At 45.9% G+C, this 23,074-nt stretch overlaps 1 protein-coding gene across 7 annotated transcripts in view; it reads left to right on the top strand.

Moving 5' to 3' along the window:
• LOC126457087 (uncharacterized) overlaps positions 1–23,074 on the top strand; it is a 763,934-nt gene that overhangs the window by 717,719 nt on the left and 23,141 nt on the right. For all 7 annotated transcript variants that reach the window (XM_050093111.1, XM_050093110.1, XM_050093106.1 and 4 more), the window contains 3 exons: positions 555–752; positions 2,324–2,629; positions 22,145–22,518. In XM_050093111.1, coding sequence (XP_049949068.1) covers positions 555–752; positions 2,324–2,629; positions 22,145–22,518 — 878 coding nt within the window. The remainder of the gene's footprint in view (positions 1–554; positions 753–2,323; positions 2,630–22,144; positions 22,519–23,074) is intronic.

A 23,074-nucleotide genomic window follows, 5' to 3' on the forward strand; every position in this document is an offset into this window, starting at 1 on the left:
AGCTGGTTTGGAGCATTCATTTCCATAATGTCTTATATCGATAGAAGAATCGTTCAGGCGATCTATGGAGCATGTAACTAAGTAACCAGAGCAGCTATGTCTTCTTAATTTCGCAGCTTATATATCCGCAAATGACTTACAGATTGAAGCCTGTGTTCTTCCCCTCTGAGCTGTATGCGAACACACAGTGATATTTTGTTATTCGCTTCCGTTCATGGTGTTAAACTTTTGATCTCAGGCGCCTTGTCACGGTCCGTACAGCTCCCCCCGTCAGAGGTTCGAGTCCTCCCTCGGGCATGGGTGTGTGTGTGTTGTCCATAGCGTAAGTTAGTTAAAGTTAGATTAAGCAGTGTGTAGGCTTAGGGACCGATGGCCTCAGCTGTTTGGTCCCATAAGACCTAACCACAGATTTCCAATTTTTTGATGGCTAGCAGTAGTATAGTTAAGCACAAACCTGCAGAGTAGAAATTCATCGTGGCTCAATTGGAGCCTCATCGGAGGATGAAGTGGACGCTTCGAAGGTGATCTACTGGAGTAGTCTGTCTGTTTGGCAGGTGGGCGACAACACTTTCCCGAATCTCGTGCCGGTGCTGGCGGGCATGTCGGAGGCGGAGCTGCGCAACGCGTGCTGGCCGAACGACAAGGTCGCCTTCGACGACTGCCCCTGGCTCTGGAAGACCTTCCACGCGGCCGGCTACCGCAGCGCCTTCGGCGAGGACGCGCCCTGGATGGGCATCTTCAGCTACCTCAAGGTATATTTCATTCTGTTCAGTTTCTTGTCATACATTTTAAACCCTTTATCTGCAAGCTCTCTAAATAGGTTGTTCACGTTCAGTAACAATGATTAGACAAAAAAAGACGCATCACGAAGAAATTATCGAATAGAAGGGAAATCGGTAGATGTGATGTACATGTACAGCAAAGAAATGATTACAATTTCAGAATGTAATGGTTCTTTATTTACATGACCATTACGGCACTCCAAACCCAGTTCTCAATACCAGTAATATCGCACTACTTTTCTGCGACGTAACAGACATGTTTTTGTGACAATATTCACATTTGGTTTTATTAATGTATAGGTACTCCGATGTATCGATATATTACAGTGATATGGTTCTTGTGCGTATTCATTTCTGTGAGACTGTCATAATCTTTGACTTAATTGAAACCGTTTTGGCGCAAATGCGCACAGAGCAGTCTTTGTTTCACTTTGCAGAAGTTAAGTTGTTATTTCGCTTTATAAAAGAACATTCAAGTATTGTGTTCGGTTAAAGTGGAAATTAAATATATGAAGATTGATACAAAACTGTTTTCTCGATGATGTGACAATTAAGAAGAAGTATATGTGAATTTACAAGAAGTTTAATAAAAATTAGGATCGTGAACACGAAGTCAAAAATTATTTCTACCATACCATTGTTCTGATCTGGGATTGTTTGATCATTAACAAATTTCTGAAAAACGCATTTGTTAGGTCTTCAAATATTGCTAAAATACAGATCTGGACCTTCTAGCAGTCAAAGTGGAATCACCCTAGAATCAACAAGATGAGCCATAACAACTTCGACGAAATCTACGTGGGAATCCATTCAAGATAAGTGCCAAAATTAATGACTTTTTTACAGTGACTTCATTATTTCCATTCTGACGATACCATCCACAGTCAATTCTGACGATACCATCCACAGTCAATAACTTCGTTGTTGCCCTATAAAGCGAACATATGCTGCGTGAGCAACATAATTAATCTGATTTCTAACCTACTTTGCAAGTGGTATTGTTAGAAGAGGGATTGGTTGATTTTTTCAAGAGAAGTCAACAACGGGTTGGTCCACCTCTGGCCCTTATGCAAACAGTTATTCGGCTTTACGTTGATTGATAGAATTGTTGGGTGTCCTCTTGGGCGATATCGTGCCAAATTCTGTCCAATTGGTGCATTAGATCGTCAAAGTCCAGAGATGGTTAGAGGGTCTTGCCCATATCTTTGAATGCCTACCAAGGACTTGTGGAATCCATGGAAGGCAGAATCGCTGCTGTATTACGTTTCCTAGGTGTACCAACATGCTATTTAGTAAGTGGTCATTATTTTTTGGCGCATCAGTGTTCATTACAGTAGGAATCAAAGTAGCAATGGCATGAAACTAGATTTCTCGAAGTAACAGTGGAAAGGGGGGTTTATATATTTTTTGGAAACTAATTTTCTGAGGTCTGATTCGGGCAAGGATAGGTTCGCTGTGGGAGTGGACGCTCGGTAATAAATATTTGTATTTTGAGAACAAGAGTGTTGTGTGTGGTAAGTGGGGGAACGTGTGCTCGGCAGGTGGGCTTCGTGCTGCAGCCAACAGACTACTACCTGCGGCCGTACATGAAGCTGTCCGAGGACGACGTGGGCCACAAGAAGCCGATGAACGCCAAGCTGTGCACGGGGTCGCGGCTGACGGCCGAGGTGCTGCTGGAGTACGTGGGCCGGCTGGGCCGCGCCCTGCTGACGTGCCGGCGCCGCCTCTGGGCGCTCTTCTGGGGGGCCTCGCTGTCACACGACATCCTCAGCTACCCCGCCGCCGGGGACCGCCTCTACGTGCGCCTGCTCAGGGACCTCGAACGCTGCGGGGCACTCAACCGCACTGTGAGTCTATGTTACCGATGTCCTACGACCCTCGATGTCGGAAGTCTATACATCGATGTTTCAGTATCAATACTTACTTCTCTGAATTATAGGAACATCGACATTCCGGACAATATATCGACCTCCAATTTTGGCAAGTAAACCTGGCTACTAGTCACCACTGGCAATAATTTATTCCTAATTTAAATGAATCTTTCCAGAGCATGTATCAATCGACACCAGTGCAGTACATTTGCGCTATGTAAGATGTCATCATGTTTGGGGTAGCAGGAAATGGAGAAATATTTTCGAACATGTTGTAACGGCGACCGGAACAGTCGCGGGATTGAAGTGACGGAAAACGTGGCGGAATCCGCGGAGCGGCCCGCGAGCAACAACAGAACGGGAGAGGACGGACAGCCCGCATCTCGTGGTCGTGCGGTAGCGTTCTCGCTTCCCACGCCCGGGTTCCCGGGTTCGATTCCCGGCGGGGTCAGGGATTTTCTCTGCCTCGTGATGGCTGGGTGTTGTGTGATGTCCTTAGGTTAGTTAGGTTTAAGTAGTTCTAAGTTCTAGGGGACTGATGACCATAGATGTTAAGTCCCATAGTGCTCAGAGCCATTTGAACCACTTTTAGAGGACGGACACGACCAACGAAGGACCTTACGACAACAACAAGGACGAACAACAGAGTCAAGAAAACCTAACTAGACAACCACGTCCACTCGTAAACAAAACACGAAAGTAAATACGCTGTCTAAGGCGAGGCGATATGTCCTGAGACGTACGCAAGATTAGACTGGCAGGCTGAGAGACTGAGCTTTGTTTTTTCTTTATTGAGTTTCGATTCCCCTCCGAAGGGGGCGGGTTGGCAGCAGCTTAGTATGCTGCTCTTCAGCCTACAGAATTTGTTTTAAAAAGATGAAGATAATAAACAATAAAAATAGGCGATAAAATCGGAGACTTAAATGGTAATATGGCGGAAAAAAAGTGGAACTTAAAACATAGAAACAAAGGGATGATGATGCTAATAAAATACATATGAAGCACACGGGTAAAATAATAGACAGACAGTTAAAAAAAAACACGGTGACAGTCTGGTTTCTGTTCACAAGAGACATAAAATTCACACCCAGAGACAGCATGATTTCTGTTCACAACACTTTGGAAAGACGAACAACACTGAACAATCACTTGAACACTGGACTAAAAAGTTGGCAAATATGACATACCACAGCCGATGGCAGGTGGGGGGAACCTGGACAGATGATGGGAAAATAAAAAAGGGGGAAAGGGGGGAAGGAGAGGAAAAACGAAGGGGGGGGGGAGGGGGGAAAGGAGCCGATGGAGGACGAGGACCCATAAGAGGGGGGGCTGCTGGGCAGACACGACAGGTAGTGTGGAAAGGCAGAGGAGGGGAACACAAAAGGACTCGGCGGGGGGAGGGAGGGAGGTAGGGAGAGGGTAGGCAGGGAGAAAACAGGATAGAAGGGTGGGGGAAGAGGGAGCCCAGGGAAAGGACAGAGGAAAGGAGGGGGGGGGGGTGAGGATCAGAGTTGATAGGAGGGATAAATGGAGGGAGAGAGGGCATCATCTGGGAGGTGGACAGGCTGAGCGAGAGGCAGGCGCTCAAGTACGCTATCGGGGACGCCGCTATTGGCCACTGCAACCACGTGTTCCACTGTGGCGCCCTCATTCTAAATATGAGCCAGGAGGCGCGCGCCAACACAGCTTATGGCTCGATGGTGCAGAGACCTCTAGGGGTCATCGACGTCCATGACGTCTGGCAGGGATTCAAATTCCGCAGCTCGCGGTATCAGAGAACAAAGTAAGGCAGGAACGTTGCAGTGGTTAAATGTGGACTTGTATATGCCTTTCATTGTTCACACATTTCAAGATATCGTTACCATGTAGCGTGTACGTGCTTTGTTTGGTAGTTTTGCTGCTGTTTGTGTTCACTTATTTTTTTTTTCGCCTGTTCCTTTGAAGGATAATTATTTCGAATAATAAACTTTCAACACACTTGAATTTCACTTGCCCCATGTTAACATTAAATATCATTAGAAAATGATACCGCAGTGCTGGAAAGTCGACGAGTGATGCCACGGAGTTGTACGTATTTTACCAGCCCGTTTCACTGCTGACGTCATTTTGGAAAATAATTGAGAAGGTGGTATATTCTATGCACCATAAGATATTTTTGAAAAAGTGGTTGTACACCAAAGCCACATATCTGTTGAATTCGTACAGTAAACTAAAGGTTACAAGTCATGTCCTAGGGGAGTTGCCATTTCGAGCTAGTCATTTACATCTATAAGAGTGACGTCCAGCTTTTGTGTCCTTGCACGATGGCAACGACACAGGAAGTAAAAAGTGATACCCAGTGATCTCTGCAGTGGTTAACTGCAGATGGTTAACAGTAACATGACATACGGTACTGGATACTGGCGTGGACCCTTCGTAGTGCTGTGGCACAGGCACGCCGGTGCCGGCGAAACTGACAGCGTTGGTAATCCAATAAGCCGGGGTCGGGATGAGTCGGTTACCGCTAGAAGGCGGCGCTCGACCGGATTGGGAAAACAGTCTGTCTGTTGGTGGCCTCGTCATAGCCTATAAAGGCAGGCCGACGGATATGCGCGTCATCACGAGACTGTGATCGCAGCGCCACTATGGATGCTGCTCGCGCAGATATGTGTAGTCACGTGATCTCGGGAGAAGAAAATAGTTGCGCGATCACGGTGCCGCCATCGATGGTTGCGCGCGCAGCTTGCGGAGTAGCTACTCCTCTGGCGAGGAAGCGCCTGCAGCCCAGGCGTCGAGCAACCCGCAGATCCTGAATGTAATGTTGGTGGTTGTAGTGGGCCGTTTAGGCGCCGCCTACGTTGTTGTCTACGTTACTGGGGCTGTGACGCAGACACGCACCCAACAGATTCTGCAAATGCTTAAACATCAAATTCAGCAGTAATTTTTTAAACAATTCTCCTTAATCGACCCTATGCATTGCGTCTCACTTTTTGTCCGTCGAGACTACCTTCCTCTTTGATGTCGTTTTACAGTCACAACAAACGTGGGCAATACTGTACAGAACAGCCTAGCATCAGGTTGTTACCTAAAAAAAAAGTGAGGTGCATCAATAAGGGCCGGAAGATGAAGTTGCGCTGCATTGAGAGAAATCATTCAATCTGCGAAAGAGATTGCTTATAAAACACTCGTACGACACATCTTAGAATTTTTGCCAAGGATGTGTCATATGACTAACAGACTTGTTTGAATAATGAGAGAGCATCACTGGAAAGCTGAAAAGACTCAACAGGTAGAAGCTTGAAGATGACAGCTATCCCACAAAATCCTTGCTTACAAAAGCTTAGGAACCAGTATAATAGGAAGAATCTAAGAAAGCACTACAGCCGTCTGGATACTACTCCCGCAGGGACTGCGATGAGACTATACTAATTACTGTTTGCAGAGACATTTAAGGAGTACTCTTCCCCTACTCCGTACAAAATAAAACGGGTATAATCATTAATAGGCGGAGCAGTGGGAAGTACTCTGTATTATGCATTTCACAGTAGTCCGCAGAATATGGATGTGGAATGTTGATGCAGATGTAGATGTGGATCATACCTGGCTTAACCAAAGAACGATCCGTGGGTGCAGTCAGACGGCCACACGGCGCTCAAACTAGACAGTCGTCTTGAAAGACGCCAGGCAGTTTGCTAGCAATACTACTTGTATTAAATTACATTTACGTTAAGCGTTAGAAATACTATGGCGTCTTCGCATCTGTCCAAAAAAAGAAAAAGTGGAACAGCCACATCAATCAAAGCGCAATGGGAACTGTTCTACTTTTCGTATCGTCTGAAGGCTATAAAATGTCCTTGATATGCCATGAAACTGTTATGAGTTGGAAAAACACCACAATTTATTTGTCAGACCATTCTCGCCTTTGACTGCTGACGTCCCTGATTACTTATAACTTAAGCTGATAGACTTATAGCGTACCACCCGGCACCCCAGGAATATATATGTTCTTTATACAATGTTACACAAAGATCAATATTCTTGACGGCATAGAGAAGGTACTGAAGTTATTACAATGTTTGGTTCATTATGCACGTTGATTCAGCTACCCTTGCCAATCTATTTTACGCTGCCGCAACGACGTCAGATATCATGCAGGACGTTTTCGTATTCTCTTGCTCACTATGCACAATACCACAACCAAACATGATTTGACGCCTTTCTCTTCTGACGAACAAGACTGAATGCTGGTTCTATTAAGGAAAAACAGGGTTAATTAGTGACAAATTTTTTATGTTCGACATCAATTATTTGAATTCATTAAGTATCTTCATGCTAGGGGAGATCCGTTTGGTAACAGATATGGTGGACGAGTTAGATGTTATCAAACAAAAATTAATCCTATAGAAAAATCAGTTTCAAGCTCTTGACACACAATATTTCTAGGAATTCAAGGCAGGCATTTGTGGATCAGACATGACTAACTATGTTCCAGTAATTCAGACATTTTGGTATGACTACTCAAAGAGATTCAAAGACTTGCAACGACTGAAGACTGTTTTCGATTTATTTGTCTGAAGTTATTACAATGTTTGGTTCATTATACTCTGACTCAGCTGCCCTTACCACTTTGTTTTACGCGGCCGCAACATCTTCAGATATCACGCAGAACGTTTTCATATTCTTCTGCTCACTACGCACGAACTATTTGTCCTACAGAAAGAATGTAGGAAATTTAATGCAGTTACTGGGGTACGTTTCCTCTGAAGACACGGTTTTCGAATTATCCAACAAATACGCCTTTGAAAGTCACCTTTAGACGGTATTATTGAATAATTCGAAAAGTATGGCGTTTAGCGGAAACGTGTCCTAGTACAAGATTCAACTATATTAAATTTTCTAAAAAAGGTTAGTGTTCATTTTTTCTGTAGGGCTAATACTTATAGTTCGCGCACAGCGAGCAAGAGAATATGAAAATCTTGCTCGTGGATTTGAAGACGATGTGGACTGCATGAAACACAGCGGTAGGGGCAACTAAATCATTATGTATGCGTGCTTTTTTTTGCGCTTTGAAACTGATAAAATCTTGCCAGTGTTGGGGTTTAGCAGATTTTAATGTCTAACTCCACGCGCCTGACTGTATGATGAATTGTAAGTTCAGATACCTAACATTTTCAAGAATCTAAATGAGTAGGAATTTATAAACACGCCTATATGCACAGGTTTTTGTAATTCTGTTCACTATACTATCAGTATCTTACGTTTTTGCTCATGGCTGCTGTTCAGCAACTGCAGTGCGTATTCTTTTTATCAAAATAAAAATCAGTTGTCAGCTGCAACAGACGACTGATTTTTATTTTGAAAAACAGCTATCTAATTTATTTATTTAATTTATTGCTTTGAGAGAAAAATAAAAAATTAAATATAAACATGTGTGATAAAACCCTTCTTATAAAAGTATGCTGCAATTATTGCCTCTTAGAGTGTCCGCACTGCATTGCAAATGCATCTGCCTAAGCTTCCAGCATGTGTAGCCTTCGCCGTGAAACCGTCTCATCCACGCACGTGCTCGGAATAGCGTGGCAACAGGCGAAGGTGAAGCGCTGAGCAGAATCTGCTGCGTTCGCGCTCCGCTTCGCTCGCCGGTGCTGTACAAATACACTGAGAAAGTCCGTTTAACTGAACGAAGCAAGGAGACGTTAGCTCGGACGTGAATTAATCTCGTGAGCAAGCATTTAGACAGTCTCGTACCTCCTACGTTTTGCAGTTCCTTTGATGATGTCTGCCGCAGTCTGTGGCGTTATCATGCTGTAAATTCATGAATTGGGGCTTCTGTTAGAATTGTGGGTAACTACCATGGATCAACGAAAAATGGAGATGCCGTAAGGTGTGTTTACTCTATTTCATATCTGTTAATATTACAGTGATCCACTTCTGTTATTAATTTACATAACTAATTCACAGATGGAAAAAAGTTTAAATATTCCGTGCCTTTTCGTATTTTTTCGGTTGACCCTATCCCCGTTATTTGTTTACCAAAACTCCAAGTTTATTGCACTTTAACAATCCCTCATGATCAATAACAGAGATTTCCCTTGATCTTTTCTACATAAAAGTTTATTATTGTTGTTAATAAATACAGGTCTATTACAAATGATTGAAGCGATTTCATAAATTCACTGTAGCTCCATTCATTGACATATGGTCACGACACGCTACAGATACGTAGAAAAACTCATAAAGTTTTGTTCGGCTGAAGCCGCACTTCAGGTTTCTGCCGCCAGAGCGCTCGAGAGCGCAGTGAGACAAAATGGCGATAGGAGCCGAGATAGCGTATGTCGTGCTTGAAATGCACTCACATCAGTCAGTCATAACAGTGCAACGACACTTCAGGACGAAGTTCAACAAAGATCCACCAACTGCTAACTCCATTCGGCGATGGTATGCGCAGTTTAAAGCTTCTGGATGCCTCTGTAAGTTGAAATCAACGGGTCGGCCTGCAGTGAGCGAAGAAACGGTTGAACACGTGCGGGAAAGTTCCACGCGTAGCGAGCCCGCGGAAGTCGACGAATAAAGCAAGCAGGGAGCTAAACGTACCACAGCCGACGGTTTGGAAAATCTTAAGGAAAAGGCTAAAGCAGAAGCCTTACCGTTTACAATTGCTACAAGCCCTGACACCCGATGACAAAGTCAAACGCTTTGAATTTTCGGCGCGGTTGCAACAGCTCATGGAAGAGGATGCGTTCAGTGCGAAACTTGTTTTCAGTGATGAAGCAACATTTTTTCTTAATGGTGAAGTGATCAGACACAATGTGCGAATCTGGGCGGTAGGGAATCCTCACGCATTCGTGCAGCAAATTCGCAATTCACCAAACGTTAACGTGTTTTGTGCAATCTGACGGTTTAAAGTTTACGGCCCCTTTTTCTTCTGCGAAAAAAAACGTTACAGGACACGTGTATCTGGACATGCTGGAAAATTGGCTCATGCCACAACTGGAGACCGACAGCGCCGACTTCATCTTTCAACAGGATGGTGCTCCACCGCACTTCCATCATGATGTTCGGCATTTCTTAAACAGGAGATTGGAAAACCGATGGATCGGTCGTGGTGGAGATCATGATCAGCAATTCATATCATGGCCTCCACCCTCTCCCGACTTAACCCCATGCGATTTCTTTCTGTGCGGTTATGTGAAAGATTCAGTGTTTAAACCTCCTCTACCAAGAAACGTGCCAGATCTGCGAGCTCGCATCAACGATGCTTTCGAACTCATTGATGGGGACATGCTGCGCCGAGTGTGGGAGGAACTTGATTATCGGCTTGATGTCTGCCGAATCACTAAAGGGGCACATATCGAACATTTGTGAATGCCTAAAAAAACTTTTTGAGTTTTTGTATGTGTGTGCAAAGCATTGTGAAAATATCTCAAATAATAAAGTTATTGTAGAGCTGTGAAATCGCTTCAATATATAATGTAATATATAATATGTACATAATATATAATATATAATGTAATATATAATATATAATGTAATAAGACTGTATAATTGGGATATCTTAGATAGGCCCTACATATGTCTGTGTGCAAGATACAGTGAAATAAAAAAATTAAAAAAAATGGACCAGAAAGTAATTATCCGAATAGGACGGAAATCGGTACATGTGATGTACATCTACAGACTGTGGAAATGAGCGTATGGCATCGTTGGCCTGCAGTCCCCCATTCGGGGAAGTTCGGCCGCCAAGTGCAAGTCTTATTTCATTCAACGCCACATTGGGCGACTTGCGTGCCGGTGATGAGGATGAAATGATGATAAGGACAACACAACACCCAGTCCCCGACCGGAGAAAATCTCCAACCCGGCCGGGAATCGAACCCCGGCCCGCTGCATGGAATGCGAGCACGTTACCACCTAGCTAAGGGGACGAACATCTACAGACAAACAAATGAGTACAACTTCGAGAGAAAGAGCTTCACAAATTGAACAAGTCACTCATGAGTTGGTACGCCTCTGGCCCTTACGCCAGCCGTTATTCGGCTTGGCAGTGATTGACAGAGTTATTGGATGTCCTCCTGTACGACATCGCGTCAAATTCTGTCCACTTGGTGCGTTAGATCATCAACATCTCGAGCTGGTTGGAGGGCCCTGCTCATAGTGCTCCAAAACGTTCTCAGTTGGGGAGAGATCCGGCGACCGTACTGGCTTAGATATGGTTAAGCAAGCACGAAGAAAAGCTCTAGAAACTCTCGCCGTGTGCGGGCGGCCATTATCTTGCTGAAGTTTAAGCCCTGAATGTTTGTCATGGAGAGCAACAAAACAGGGCGTGGGATTTCGTCGACGTACCGTTCTGCTGTAAGGGTATTCTTTGAGCCCAACTACACGTCATCTCTCAAATGCTGACATCGGCGTAAATTGTTCACGCGCCTGTCTGTGAGGCATAGGTACTGCGCGTATGAGCACAGGAAATGAAATTAGCTAAGGCTGACCGACCATTGACCTTCTTCTTGCCCGAACTCTTACAGGACTCGGTAAGATTGTCTGCCACGAGTAACGAGTGTAATGGGCAGGGGCACTACGAATGTAGTGTGTGTACATTAAGTTGGGAATGTTGGTCTCACGGGGAGCGTGCAAGGAATAAGTCCATGCAGTCGCACTATCCTCTGTGCCCTTAGTGGCTCAGATGGATAGAGTGTCTGCAATGTAAGCAGGAGATCCCGGGTTCGAGTCCCGGTCGGGGCACACTTTTTCAACCGTCCCCGTACTCTGTCGGCAGCGTAGGGTGTTGATTTAACTATATTTTCTCGCATAGCAAACCGCTCCTCGCTCTACGGACCCGAAATAACCACCACATGCGCTCCTTTTTATCACCTGAAAAAATTGTAAATTTGTGGTAAGTTCCTATGGGACCAAACCTCTGAGGTCATCGGTCCCTAGGCTTACACACTGCTTAATCTACTGTAACTTAAACTAACTTTCGCTAAGGACAACACATACACACACACACACACACACACACACACACACACACACACACACACACACACACACACACACACCCATGCCCGAGGAAGAACTTGAAACTCCGAACCGGCCGATGTGGCCGAGCGGTTCTAGGCGCTTCAGTCTGGAACAGCGCAACCGCTACGGTCGCAGGTTCGAATCCTGCCTCAGGCATGGATGTGTGTGATGTCCTTAGGTTAGTTACATTTAAGTAGTTCTAAGTCTAGGGGACTGATGACCTCAGAAGTTAAGTCCCATAGTGCTCAGAGCCATTTGAACCATTTTGAAACTCCGACGGGGGAAGCCGCGCAAACCGTGGTAAGGTGCCCCAGACCACACGGCTACCCCGCGCGGCTGTTGTCACCTGAAGAGGGTGGCTAGATGGACAGCTGTAATATTAGTTCAAGACGATTGTATAACCCATTTGCAGACCGACAAGAAATTATTAGTTAATATGCCGGGAGAGCTTAAGTAGTCACATAAAAAAGGCTTGGTTTTAAAATAAGAGGTGGTGAAAAACTTTCGAAGGCCGTACAGTCCAGAATCAGTACGGAGATCAGGCAAAATAGTCGTGAGAGTTGAGGCAATCATCCCACGACGCAGCAGGTTCGAGATACCCGTTCGGTGAAATACCGTGTCATGCTGCGTGAAGCAGTCCGTAACTGCCTGCTGCACTTCGTAGTCCGACAGAAATCGTCGACATGTGAAAGCTTTTTCTCAAGTGACCGATGACGAGATAATCGCATGGGGGGGAGATCAGGACTATAAGGCGAGTGCTCGATTCTCTTCCACTACCCCTCGAATTGGCGTAACTTCTGCGTTACGGTACCTTGTGGTATTATAAAGCAGCAGTGCTTCTTCTCGCATCATTCAACGAGGGAGTTTTCAACAGACCTGTTGCCTCAAGCAAATTCTTTATTCTCTGATCGATGTCTACCGGTGTTTGTCCATCGGCAGCCAAGGAAAGAATAGCAGTGCCTTGGTCACCATAGTTTACGTTTCCGCATTTACCGGACGCACGTCGGAAAGACAAAAATTCCTACATGTAGGTGATTATATACCTGTACCGGTGACGCGTTACGTTGCATATACGCTGCACCAACGCCCTCAAACGGAAAATTTTTAATCGTCCCTTATACTTTGAAGCGGACTCCCTTATAGTCGTGGAAGACTATTTCCTATGGGCTTTTCGGTTGACACAGATATAAATTCTCTCAAACTCAGCACTCCTCTCGCGTCAAACTCGCAATGGTGCCCGGTCACACTTACGGGATTTCATTTGGTAAAACTGCACAGACTCATAAAGGAATGGTTAACGGTGTTTTGGTACTTTGAAAATAGTTCGAGTTCTCAGAAAGACGGTTTTGTCCATACATAATTACATCGAAACCAGAATCCTTGAAACGTCAAACGCGATTTTCTCCACATCGAAATGTTCCTGTCATTTATGATCAGACACACCAGTGGAAAAAGGTCATCGTCGAAATTGAATTTGTTGAAAAAGAGACTTCAAATCTCTGTGCTAATATTGAAAGTCATATTTTGTGAGTACTAACTTATCTACATAGATATCATACACAGCTTCAGAAGTGAAGGCGCAAACCAATTAGCCAATAACCTATTTAAAACTAACTTTTTAAAGTTGTTTAATTATTTGAGAAAGTGTTGAATTTTAATACAATGTTGACGAAATTTATTTTGTTGATTCATATCGTTTGCTATATTGCATTTGCCTAACATACACGTTTGATTATAGTTGTAATTCCGTCTTTAAAATTAAAATACTAGTTTTTGCATGGACAGAAATATCAACTTTTTTATTTCCTTAAAAAATATATGTGTCCACAGGGATGTTAATAAAACTTATTTAACATCTTAATGAATTCAATTATTTTCATTTTTCATCGCATCAGTTCAAGAAACCATAAACTGAATAGTAAAATATTATATTTTATTTGATAGTAATCCTTAAATGATGCATTTTTCAAATTTGTGTTTTTAAACTCAGCGTCTTGTTAAACCCTGTCCTTCATATTTTTGTCCACCAAAACATGTTTCGACACATATGTGCCATTTTCTATGGGTCTTGATTTATTGCTGTAATATTTTATACAGAGTTCAGGTGTGTTTTACTATTTTCAAATTGCCTATTGAAACAAATCTCGGAGAATGCAATAGTCTTTGCGGGAAACTTGCAGTAAAGGAGAACTATCACATGCAAAAGCAGTAACAGAAGGAACGAAAGTTCTGAACTATTACACAACACTATGCAAAAAAACATTATTTGTTACTCTTAATGAACTACACCAAGAAATTTCCTGAAAGAAAACATGATAGCCCGTATTAAACATCCCCTATTATACAAAACACCTGCTGATCAACCCCTTCCCGCCCCATTTTGTCTCTCTCTCTCTCTCTCCATCTCTCTCTCTCTCTCTCTCACACACACACTCTCTCTCTCTCTCACACACACAAGTTTGCGTGCGTGCTCATACACATCAAATGAGTTCCACATCAAATAAGTTCTGTCCCAGCAGACTCATCCAAAAACACACAAAAAACTTTCAAAATTATCGCCACATACGGTAGAAGCAAAATGCTGAATAAATGAATGGTAACAATAATATAATGTCTTTCCGTGCATATGTGGAGGTCCGTTTTGTCCCGTATTTCGTTTCGTGTATGAAAAAGTTTTATATAAGGTGGGAGAGAAGGGTAAAAGATATGGAAGACACAGCAACAGATGCATAACAGAACGAGATAAGTAAGTACAGGACGTACATCAGTCTGACTCTCGAAGAAGTATTTTCAAAATTAATAACTCTTCAAGCAACGCCTTCTGACTACTTTGCAGACGACATGCTGTCAAACCGTAAAAAGCCATAAATACAAGATGACCTGCATAATTGTCCCTTCACAATTCGTAGAGTTTCAGGCGAGCAATCAAAATGAAAAAAGACGCACATGTTACTGTTTTTAGGACTACAATAGTAAAAAACCATCCACTTTGTACAATACTTTTGTACAGCAATAAATGTAGATGCACGGAAAATGGCATTTAGAAGTTGCAATATGTTTGGGGAAATAGAAAAGAGAAATACATTGTGTTTTCTGGAGTTTTAGAAAGCCCTAGTATAATTCGCAAACACGCAGAAAACGCCAACAGAACCTTTCAACCAAAGCAAGGTAGTTATCGCAATACCATGTCTAGTATAGGTTTTTGATTCGAGAATTACGAAAAAGAAACTGTTTTTAGAGGTTAGTCAGCTTAGGGATCTACAGACCCTAAATTTAGCCCAAATAGCAAAAGTCATCTGTTACGTGCCATTTAGACCAGTGGGTTCAATGAGTAATGCAACAAATGTTTTCCTGAAAACAGGTTACTTTTATTCAGGATTCCAGTATACCATATTATTCCCGACTCTTTTGGCTACCAAACCCTATTTTTCAACATAATCTCCGTTCAGTGCGACTTCTTTAAGCCACCTTTCTGGGAGGGCCTGTATGCTCGCATAGTACTATTCTACTGGTCGACATCGGAGCCAAAATTTGCCGTATAAGCAAACTCCCCATGATCCACGTACTGCCTCTCGCGGAGTGCGTCCTTCATTAGGCCGAACTGATGGAAGTATTCAGGTGCGAGATCCGAGCTGTAGTTTGGATGAGGAAGAACAGTCCAATGAAGTTTTGTGAACTCCATTCGACTGCACAGATTTGTGTGACGTCTTGGTTTGTCATGGAGAAGGAGAAGTTCGTTTGGACGTAAACACTGAAGTCGCTCTTCAGTTTCCAACACGGGAGGAGTCAGAGCTGTGTGCGGCCGGCCGGCAAGCGCGAGATAGGACATGTTGTAAGTGGGCTGATTCTGTGTAGCGCTTTACATTGGATCTGACTGCGCTTACTTTGTATGAGTCTCTGTGGCTGGTTGGACTCGTTGTTGGAAGTTAAGCGCCAGTAGTGTTGGGCACTTGGAAGTTAGTCGCCAGCAGTGGCGGAAGTACTGTTGAGCAGTTGGAGGTGAACGACCAGCAGTGGTGAATGTTAGATGTGAGAAGTTGGCATTGATGGAGGGTAGAGGTCTGAAATGTTGACGTAGGCTAACGATCTGTACATGTTCGACTTGGAGACTGAATATTATTCGTGATTATACAGGGTGAGTCACCCAACATTACCGCTGGGTATATTTCGTAAACCACATCAAATACTGACGAATCGATTCCACAGACCGAACGTGAGGAGAGGGGCTAGTGTAATTCGTTAATACAAACCATAAAAAATGCACGGAAGTATGTTTTTTAACACAAACCTACGTTTTTTTTAAATGGAACCCCGTTAGTTTTGTTAGCACATCTGAACATATAAACAAATACGTAATCAGTGCCGTTTGTTGCATTGTAAATTGTTAATTACATCCGGAGATATTGTAACCTAAAGTTGACGCTTGAGTACCACTCCTCCGCTGTTCGATCGTGTGTATCGGAGAGCACCGAATTACGTAGGGATCCAAAGGGAACGGTGATGGAACTTAGGTACAGAAGAGACTGGAACAGCACATTACGCCCACATGCTAACACATTTTTATTGGTCTTTTTCACTGACGCACATGTACATTACCATGAGGGATGAGGTACACGTACACACGTGGTTTCCGTTTTCAATTACGGAGTGGAATAGAGTGTGTCCCGACATGTCAGGCCAATAGATGTTCAATGTGGTGGCCATCATTTGCTGCACACAATTGCAATCTCTGGCGTAATGAATGTCGTACACGCCGCAGTACATCTGGTGTAATGTCGCCGCAGGCTGCCACAATACGTTGTTTCATATCCTCTGGGGTTGTAGGCACATCACGGTACACATTCTCCTTTAACGTACCCCACAAAAAAAAGTCCAGAGGTGTAAGATGAGGAGAACGGGTTGGCCAATTTATGCGTCGTCCACGTCCTATGAAACGCCCGTCGAACATCCTGTCAAGGGTCAGCCTAGTGTTAATTGCGGAATGTGCAGGTGCACCATCATGCTGATACCACATACGTCGACGCGTTTCCAGTGGGTCAGTTTCGAGCAACGTTGGCAGATCATTCTGTAGAAACGCGATGTATGTTGCAGCTGTTTGGGCCCCTGCAATGAAGTGAGGACCCATGAGGTGGTCGCCAATGATTCCGCACCATACATTTACAGTCCACGGTCGCTGTCGCTCTACCTGTCTGAGCCAGCGAGGATTGTCCACGGACCAGTAATGCATGTTCCGTAGATTCACTGCCCCGTGGTTTGTGAAACCCGCTTCATCGGTAAACAGGTAGAACTGCAACGCATTCTCTGTTAATGCCCATTGACAGAATTGCACTCGATGATTAAAGTCATCACCATGTAATTGCTGATGTAGCGACGCATGAAACGGGTGAAAGCGGTGACGATGCAGTATGCGCGTGACACTACTTTGACTCAGTCCACCGGCTCTCGCAATGTCCCGTGTACTCATGTGTGGTTTCATGGCAACAGCAGCTAACACACCAACTGCACCCGCTTCTCCTGTGACGCGCCTGTTACGGACCCGTTTGCGTGCTACGACCATACCTGTTGCATACAGTTGGCGGTAGATGTTTTGCAATGTGCGGCACGTTGGATGCTCTCTGTCCGGGTACCGTTCTGCATACACCCTGCGGGCTTCAGCTGCATTTCGTTGACACTCGCCATAGATGAATATCATCTCCGCCTTTTCAGAGTTCGAATACACCATGGTCACAGTTCCTACAACACTACACTATCACACACGTCTGGTAACACGGTGTACTACAGTTGGTCTGCGTGCGGAGACGAATGCAGAATAACAATAGCAGCAAGCGCTACATGCGGACACTGCGACAGCTAGACCAAACCACAACAGTGCACTACAGCCACACTCGTAAACACGGTCGTCATCGTAAACATGTCCCTGCAGATGCTGCTCGCCGACCGTGGCCCGTGTTTGTTACAACACGCAACTGAACGTCGGAGGTTTCAAGCGTCAACTTTAGGTTACAATATCTCCGGATGAAATTAACATTTTACAATGCAACAAACGGCACTGATTACGTATTTGTTTATATCTTCAGATGTGCTAACAAAACTAACGTGGTTCCATTTAAAAAAACGTAGGTTTGTGTTCAAAAACATACTTCCCTGCATTTTTGTATGGTTTGTATTAAACAATTACAATAGCCCCTCTCCTGACGTTCGGTCTGTGGAATCGGTTCGTCAGTATTTGATGTGGTTTACGAAATGTATCCAGCGGTAACGTTAGGTGACTCACCCTGTATACCTTTGTACCAGTTGTCAATGACGATTTATGTTCGTGCCTGAATTGGATGTCACATTATTAAGGTAAAAAATACATAATTTGGTTAGCAACAAAATCTTTCCTTTGCTAACCACATGCCTATTAGTTGTTAGTGGCTTTAGTACTTAGAGTTTTTTATTTAGCTGGCAGTATTGACGCTCGCTGTATTGCAGTAGTTCGCGTAATGAAGACTATTGTGAGGTAAGTGCTTAATGAAATGTATAGATCATTGTTAGGATTTCTCTTCAGTCAGGGCCATTCTTTTGCATTAATTATTTTAAGTCAGGTTACCCTTTTTCAGCAGTCAGATTGCGTTGCGATAGAATATTGTGGGTCAGTGTTGACTTGATTAAAAAAAGTAAAGAGAAAGTAGGCTCAGTACATTCACTTCTACTCAGCTGTTTCAGAATCAAATAACGTAGAAGTTTCATCTTCTCAGTCATTCAGCAATTTAAGTATTTTCCTTTATTGTATTTCAATTCCCCATCAGGGCGGGCTGGCAGCAACCTATGCGCTGCCCTTCAGCCGAGAGACAGAACAAACAATAGAAGACAGTCAAAAATATACAAAGGAGAAAATATGGTGGACATAGATATAAAAAAGGGGGAACATAATGGATGGCAATAGACAAAACAAGGGGCGACTGTAAAATGGAGATAAAATCCGTAAAAAAAAGTAGAGCACACAAAAAACCACACACTGCGACAATTAAAAGAACACAAGGCACAGTATGACCGGAGCATAAAAGTATCGACAGATGGTGTAGCACATAATAAACACTGACAGCGAACCTCAAGGCAGCACACAATTAAAATCACACCTCTTGACACACAGGAGAAACAGCACTAAACACAACACTGATTTGGCACACTGACGATGATCAAAACGGAAGATCTGCCAGGCGCAAGGATGTGAGGGAGACCGGAAGAAGGGTGGGAGGGGAAGAGATGGGGGAGAGGAGCGGGGGGTGCGCTGAAGAGGGCCAGGTAGGGAGGGATGTGGGAAGGAAAGAGGCAAGTATGGGGTGCAGGGTCTCAGGGGAGGGGGGGGGGGAAGGAGGAAACTCCGCTCTGGGAGAAGGATAGAAGAGGAAAAAGTGGGCCCTAGGTGGGAGGGGGGGGGGGAACAAGGCCAGGTTATAGTTGGAAGGAAGGGTATATGACATGGCGAAGTTCATCATCCGGGAGGGGGAGGCGCTGGAAATTGCCCTGATGAAGGAGATGGAGGGTGTGGAGGTGGAGAGAGGGAGCAATACAGCGATAGAGGCGTGGCAGCAGGTGGGGTGTGGAGAGGAAGGAGGAAACCAGAGGGTGGGGGGATCAAGCCTGCAGACAATGTAAAGGATGCGGAGATGTTGGAGGCACAGGAGGAGGTGGGGGAAGGGGATCAGTTCATACAGGAGCCGTGTGGGGGAAGGAACGTGGATACGGAAGGCAAGGCGGAGCGTATGGTGTTCAAGGATTTGGAGGGCCTTGTAAAAGCGGGTGGGTGTGGAGATCCAGGCAATGCTGGCATAACAGAGTGTAGGATGGATGAGGGATTTGTAGGTGTGGAGGATGGTAGAAGGATGCAATCCCCATGTCCGGCCAGACAGGAGTTTCAGAAGGCGGAGGCGGGAATGGGCTTTCTGCTGGATGGTCTGGAGATGACGGGGTCCAGGTGAGGTGTCAGTCAAGGGTGAGGCTAAGGTATCTCAGGGTGGGGGTGAGCTGGATGGGACAACCATAAAGGGTGAGGCAGAAATCATGGAGACGAAAGGAGCAGGTGGTGCGGCCTATGATGATTGCCTGGGTTTTGGAGGGGTTGAGACAGAGGAACCACTGGTTACACCAAGTGGTGAACTGGTTAAAGTGGGTTTGGAGGGTACGTTGGGACTGTTGAAGGGTAGGATAGAGAGCCAGGAAGGCGCTGTCATCAGCATACTGGAGAAGGTGGACTGGTGGGGGAGGGTTGGGCATATCAGCCATATACAAGAGATAAAGGAGAGGGGAGAGGACAGAGCCCTGGGGGACGCCAGCAGTGGGATAAAAGATACGGGAGTTGGTGTTGTGGAGGGTGACATAGGAAGGACGGTGCGAGTGGAAGGAGGCGACCAGATGGACAAAATTGATAGGGAGGGCGTAGGTTTGGAGTTTAAAGAGGAGACCGGGATGCCATACATGGTCATAGGCATTTTGGAGGTCAAGGGAAACAAAAATGGCAGAGCAATGGGAGTTGAGCTGGAGGGACAGAAGGTGAACGACGTTAAGGAGTTGGTCTTCAGCGGAGAAGGAGGGTCGTAAGCCACACTGGGTAAAGGGGAGGAGGTGGTGTTGAGTAAAGTGCTGATGGATACGGTGGGAGAGGGTGGATTCAAAGACCTTACTGAAGACAGAGGTGAGGCAAATGGGACGATAGGAAGAGGCGGCAGAAGGGGGCTTGTTGGGTTTGAGGAATAAGGAAATGCGGGAGGTCTTCCACAGGTCAGGGTAGAAGCCAGTAGAGAGGATGACGTTATAGAGATGGGCGAGGACAGTCAGGAAGGAAAGGGGCTTTCTCGAAGGTGGCAGTAGGTGACACAGTTGTGACCAGGGGCTGTGTTGCGTTTGGACCGGAGGATAAATTTAATGTATTGTGCTGTGATGGGAGTGTTTATGTCGGACGGGGGCAACTGCCCCAAATACTGCAGACTAGGAGCAAGTGGAGGGACCGAGGTATCGGCACGTTCCATTATGGTGGGGAAAAGAGAATAATCAAAGTGGGGATCATCTGGGATGGAGAAGACCTCAGAAAGGTGGAAAGCGAAGTGGTTGGCCTTACTGAGGTTGTCAGGAACGGGGCGATCGTTATGGAGAAGGGGGTAGTGGGGAGTGGAAAGGGAACCAGTAAGGCGATGCACGGCAGACCAGTACTTGGAGGAGTTGATAGGGAGGGTGGCGTTGAGTCATGTGCAAGTCTGGCGCCAGTCTCTGCGTTTCGTTGCTGTAATAAGGTTCCGTACGTGTCGCTGTATTTGCCGGTGGCGTTGGAGTGTATCTCTGTCACGAGTGCGCAGGAAGGAGCGATAGAGGTGGCGGGATTCACGGAGGAGGAGGATAGCCCGTGGAGGGAGAGTGGGACAGTAGGGGTGAATGGTTTTAGTAGGAACATGGGCCTCCACGGCGTCAGTAATTACCTTCTGAAGGAAGGACGAGGCGTGGATGATTTCGTCAGGATGGCGATAGGTGGCGATAGGTAAGAGGGTGGCTTTCCACCTGGGTGGAGATCGAGTCCTGGTAGGCATCCCAGTTAGCATGGTGGTAGTCATGGACGGTCTTAGGAGGGAGTGCAGGGTGCGGAGCCGGAGGGGGGCGGTGAGCAGACGTTATGGTGAGAAGGACGGGGAGGTGATCGCTACCTGTGGGGTCAAGGACGGCGACGACGACGGCGATACGCCCAAGGAGCTTGGCGGAGGCACCGATAACATCTGAGGTGGTGGCACTTTAGGGTCGGGTGTGCTGGGGAAGGGGAACAAGTTCACCCTGGATCGTGGAGAGGAACTGATGCCACCGCCGAAGGGCGGCAGGAGTGCAATCACATAGGTGGGGAACGTGCGGTCAATGTGCGAGATGAAGTCATAAGGAAGAGGAGCAGTGGAGCGGACATAGATGGTGGCACAGGTAATGATGAGGGAGGGGAAGAAGACGCTGAGGATAAGGTATTCAGTCAATTTAAGTACGGACACACACATTTAAATAAAGAAGTTTCAAGGTCTGCATGACGTTGTAGCGATGATGACAGACGCCTCGCCCGGCGACTCACAGCGCTTTTGTTCACTGACAACTCTCCATAGACATTCTGAATATTTTCAGTGCTCTGGTTTTCCACCAAAGCAAACTCAATGACAATTCTGTGTTCTGAACGCACCTCCATTACAGACGTCATTTTGAAGGTTAATGGCGCCGCCACCTATGGGAACTTCTTGTAACTATAGGGGCTGAAGCGGGAATATTCCAGGATGTCCCACAAGAAATCCCACTTTTTTTCAACCGAAACTGACAGGGAAAGAAATGTATTGCATTACTTATTGAACAATCTTCGTAGATATTAACTACGGCCCTTGGGCTGTGGGAGGTGGTGGGAAGGACGAAGATTTTCTTTGATGTAGCTTTGATATCACTGCATAAGTTTTGCCGGCACTGCTTTGCATTTACGAGTGTTGGGCGTGCGCGCAGATAGTGGTGGTGATGAGTGACCACGGCATTCGGTGGGGCGCGATCCGTGAGACGTACCAGGGCCGCCTGGAGGAGCGCCTGCCGATGCTGTCGGTGCTGCTGCCGGCGGGCTTCCAGCAGCGCTACCCGGCGGCGGCGGCCAACCTGCGGCGCAACGCGCGCCGCCTCAGCACGCCCTTCGACCTGCACCGCACGCTGCTCGACGTGGCTCACGCGCCGCGCGGGCTCGACGCAGACTCCCTGCGCGTGCGCAGCCGCGCCGCCGCCGAAGCGGCCGTCTCCGCCGACTCCTCGCAGGCGGCGCGAGGACTCAGTCTCTTCACGGAGCTACCCGCCGCCAGGACCTGCGCCTCCGCCGGCGTCGAGCCACACTGGTGAGCTTCGTCTCACTGGCTGCTAACCATCCAATCCGTGTTTACTTCCGCTCCACTCACATATTTAAACCTCCTAGTGCCACTTGGGATACACCGGTTCCCGTGAGATTACCGAAGTTAAGCGCTGTCGGACGTGGTCGGCACTTGGATGGGTGACCATCCAGGCCGCCATGCGCTGTTACCATTTTTCGGGGTGCACTCAGCCTCGTGATGCCAATTGAGGAGCTACTCGACCGAATAGTAGCGGCTTCGGTCAAGAATACCATCATAACAGCCGTGAGAGCAGTGTGCTCACCCCACGCCCCTCCTATCCGCATCCTCCTCTGAGGACGACACGGCGGTCGGATGGTCACGATGGGCCACTTGTCGCCTGTAGACGGAGTGTTTTTTTTTTCAGTGCCACTGGGGTCAGTATGACCCCATAACCACACTGGAATTAAACGAGGATAAACCCAAAAGTTAGGTCTCCTATTTTTTTATAAGTACAGAACTCTGTTTGTGTGGCAGTTGGTCACACTGTTACGAAGAGAGCTTCACGCGCTGTGTGTAAACATGC

This window comes from Schistocerca serialis, chromosome 2, assembly GCF_023864345.2.
Source record: "Schistocerca serialis cubense isolate TAMUIC-IGC-003099 chromosome 2, iqSchSeri2.2, whole genome shotgun sequence".
NCBI classification, from domain to species: domain Eukaryota; kingdom Metazoa; phylum Arthropoda; class Insecta; order Orthoptera; family Acrididae; genus Schistocerca; species Schistocerca serialis.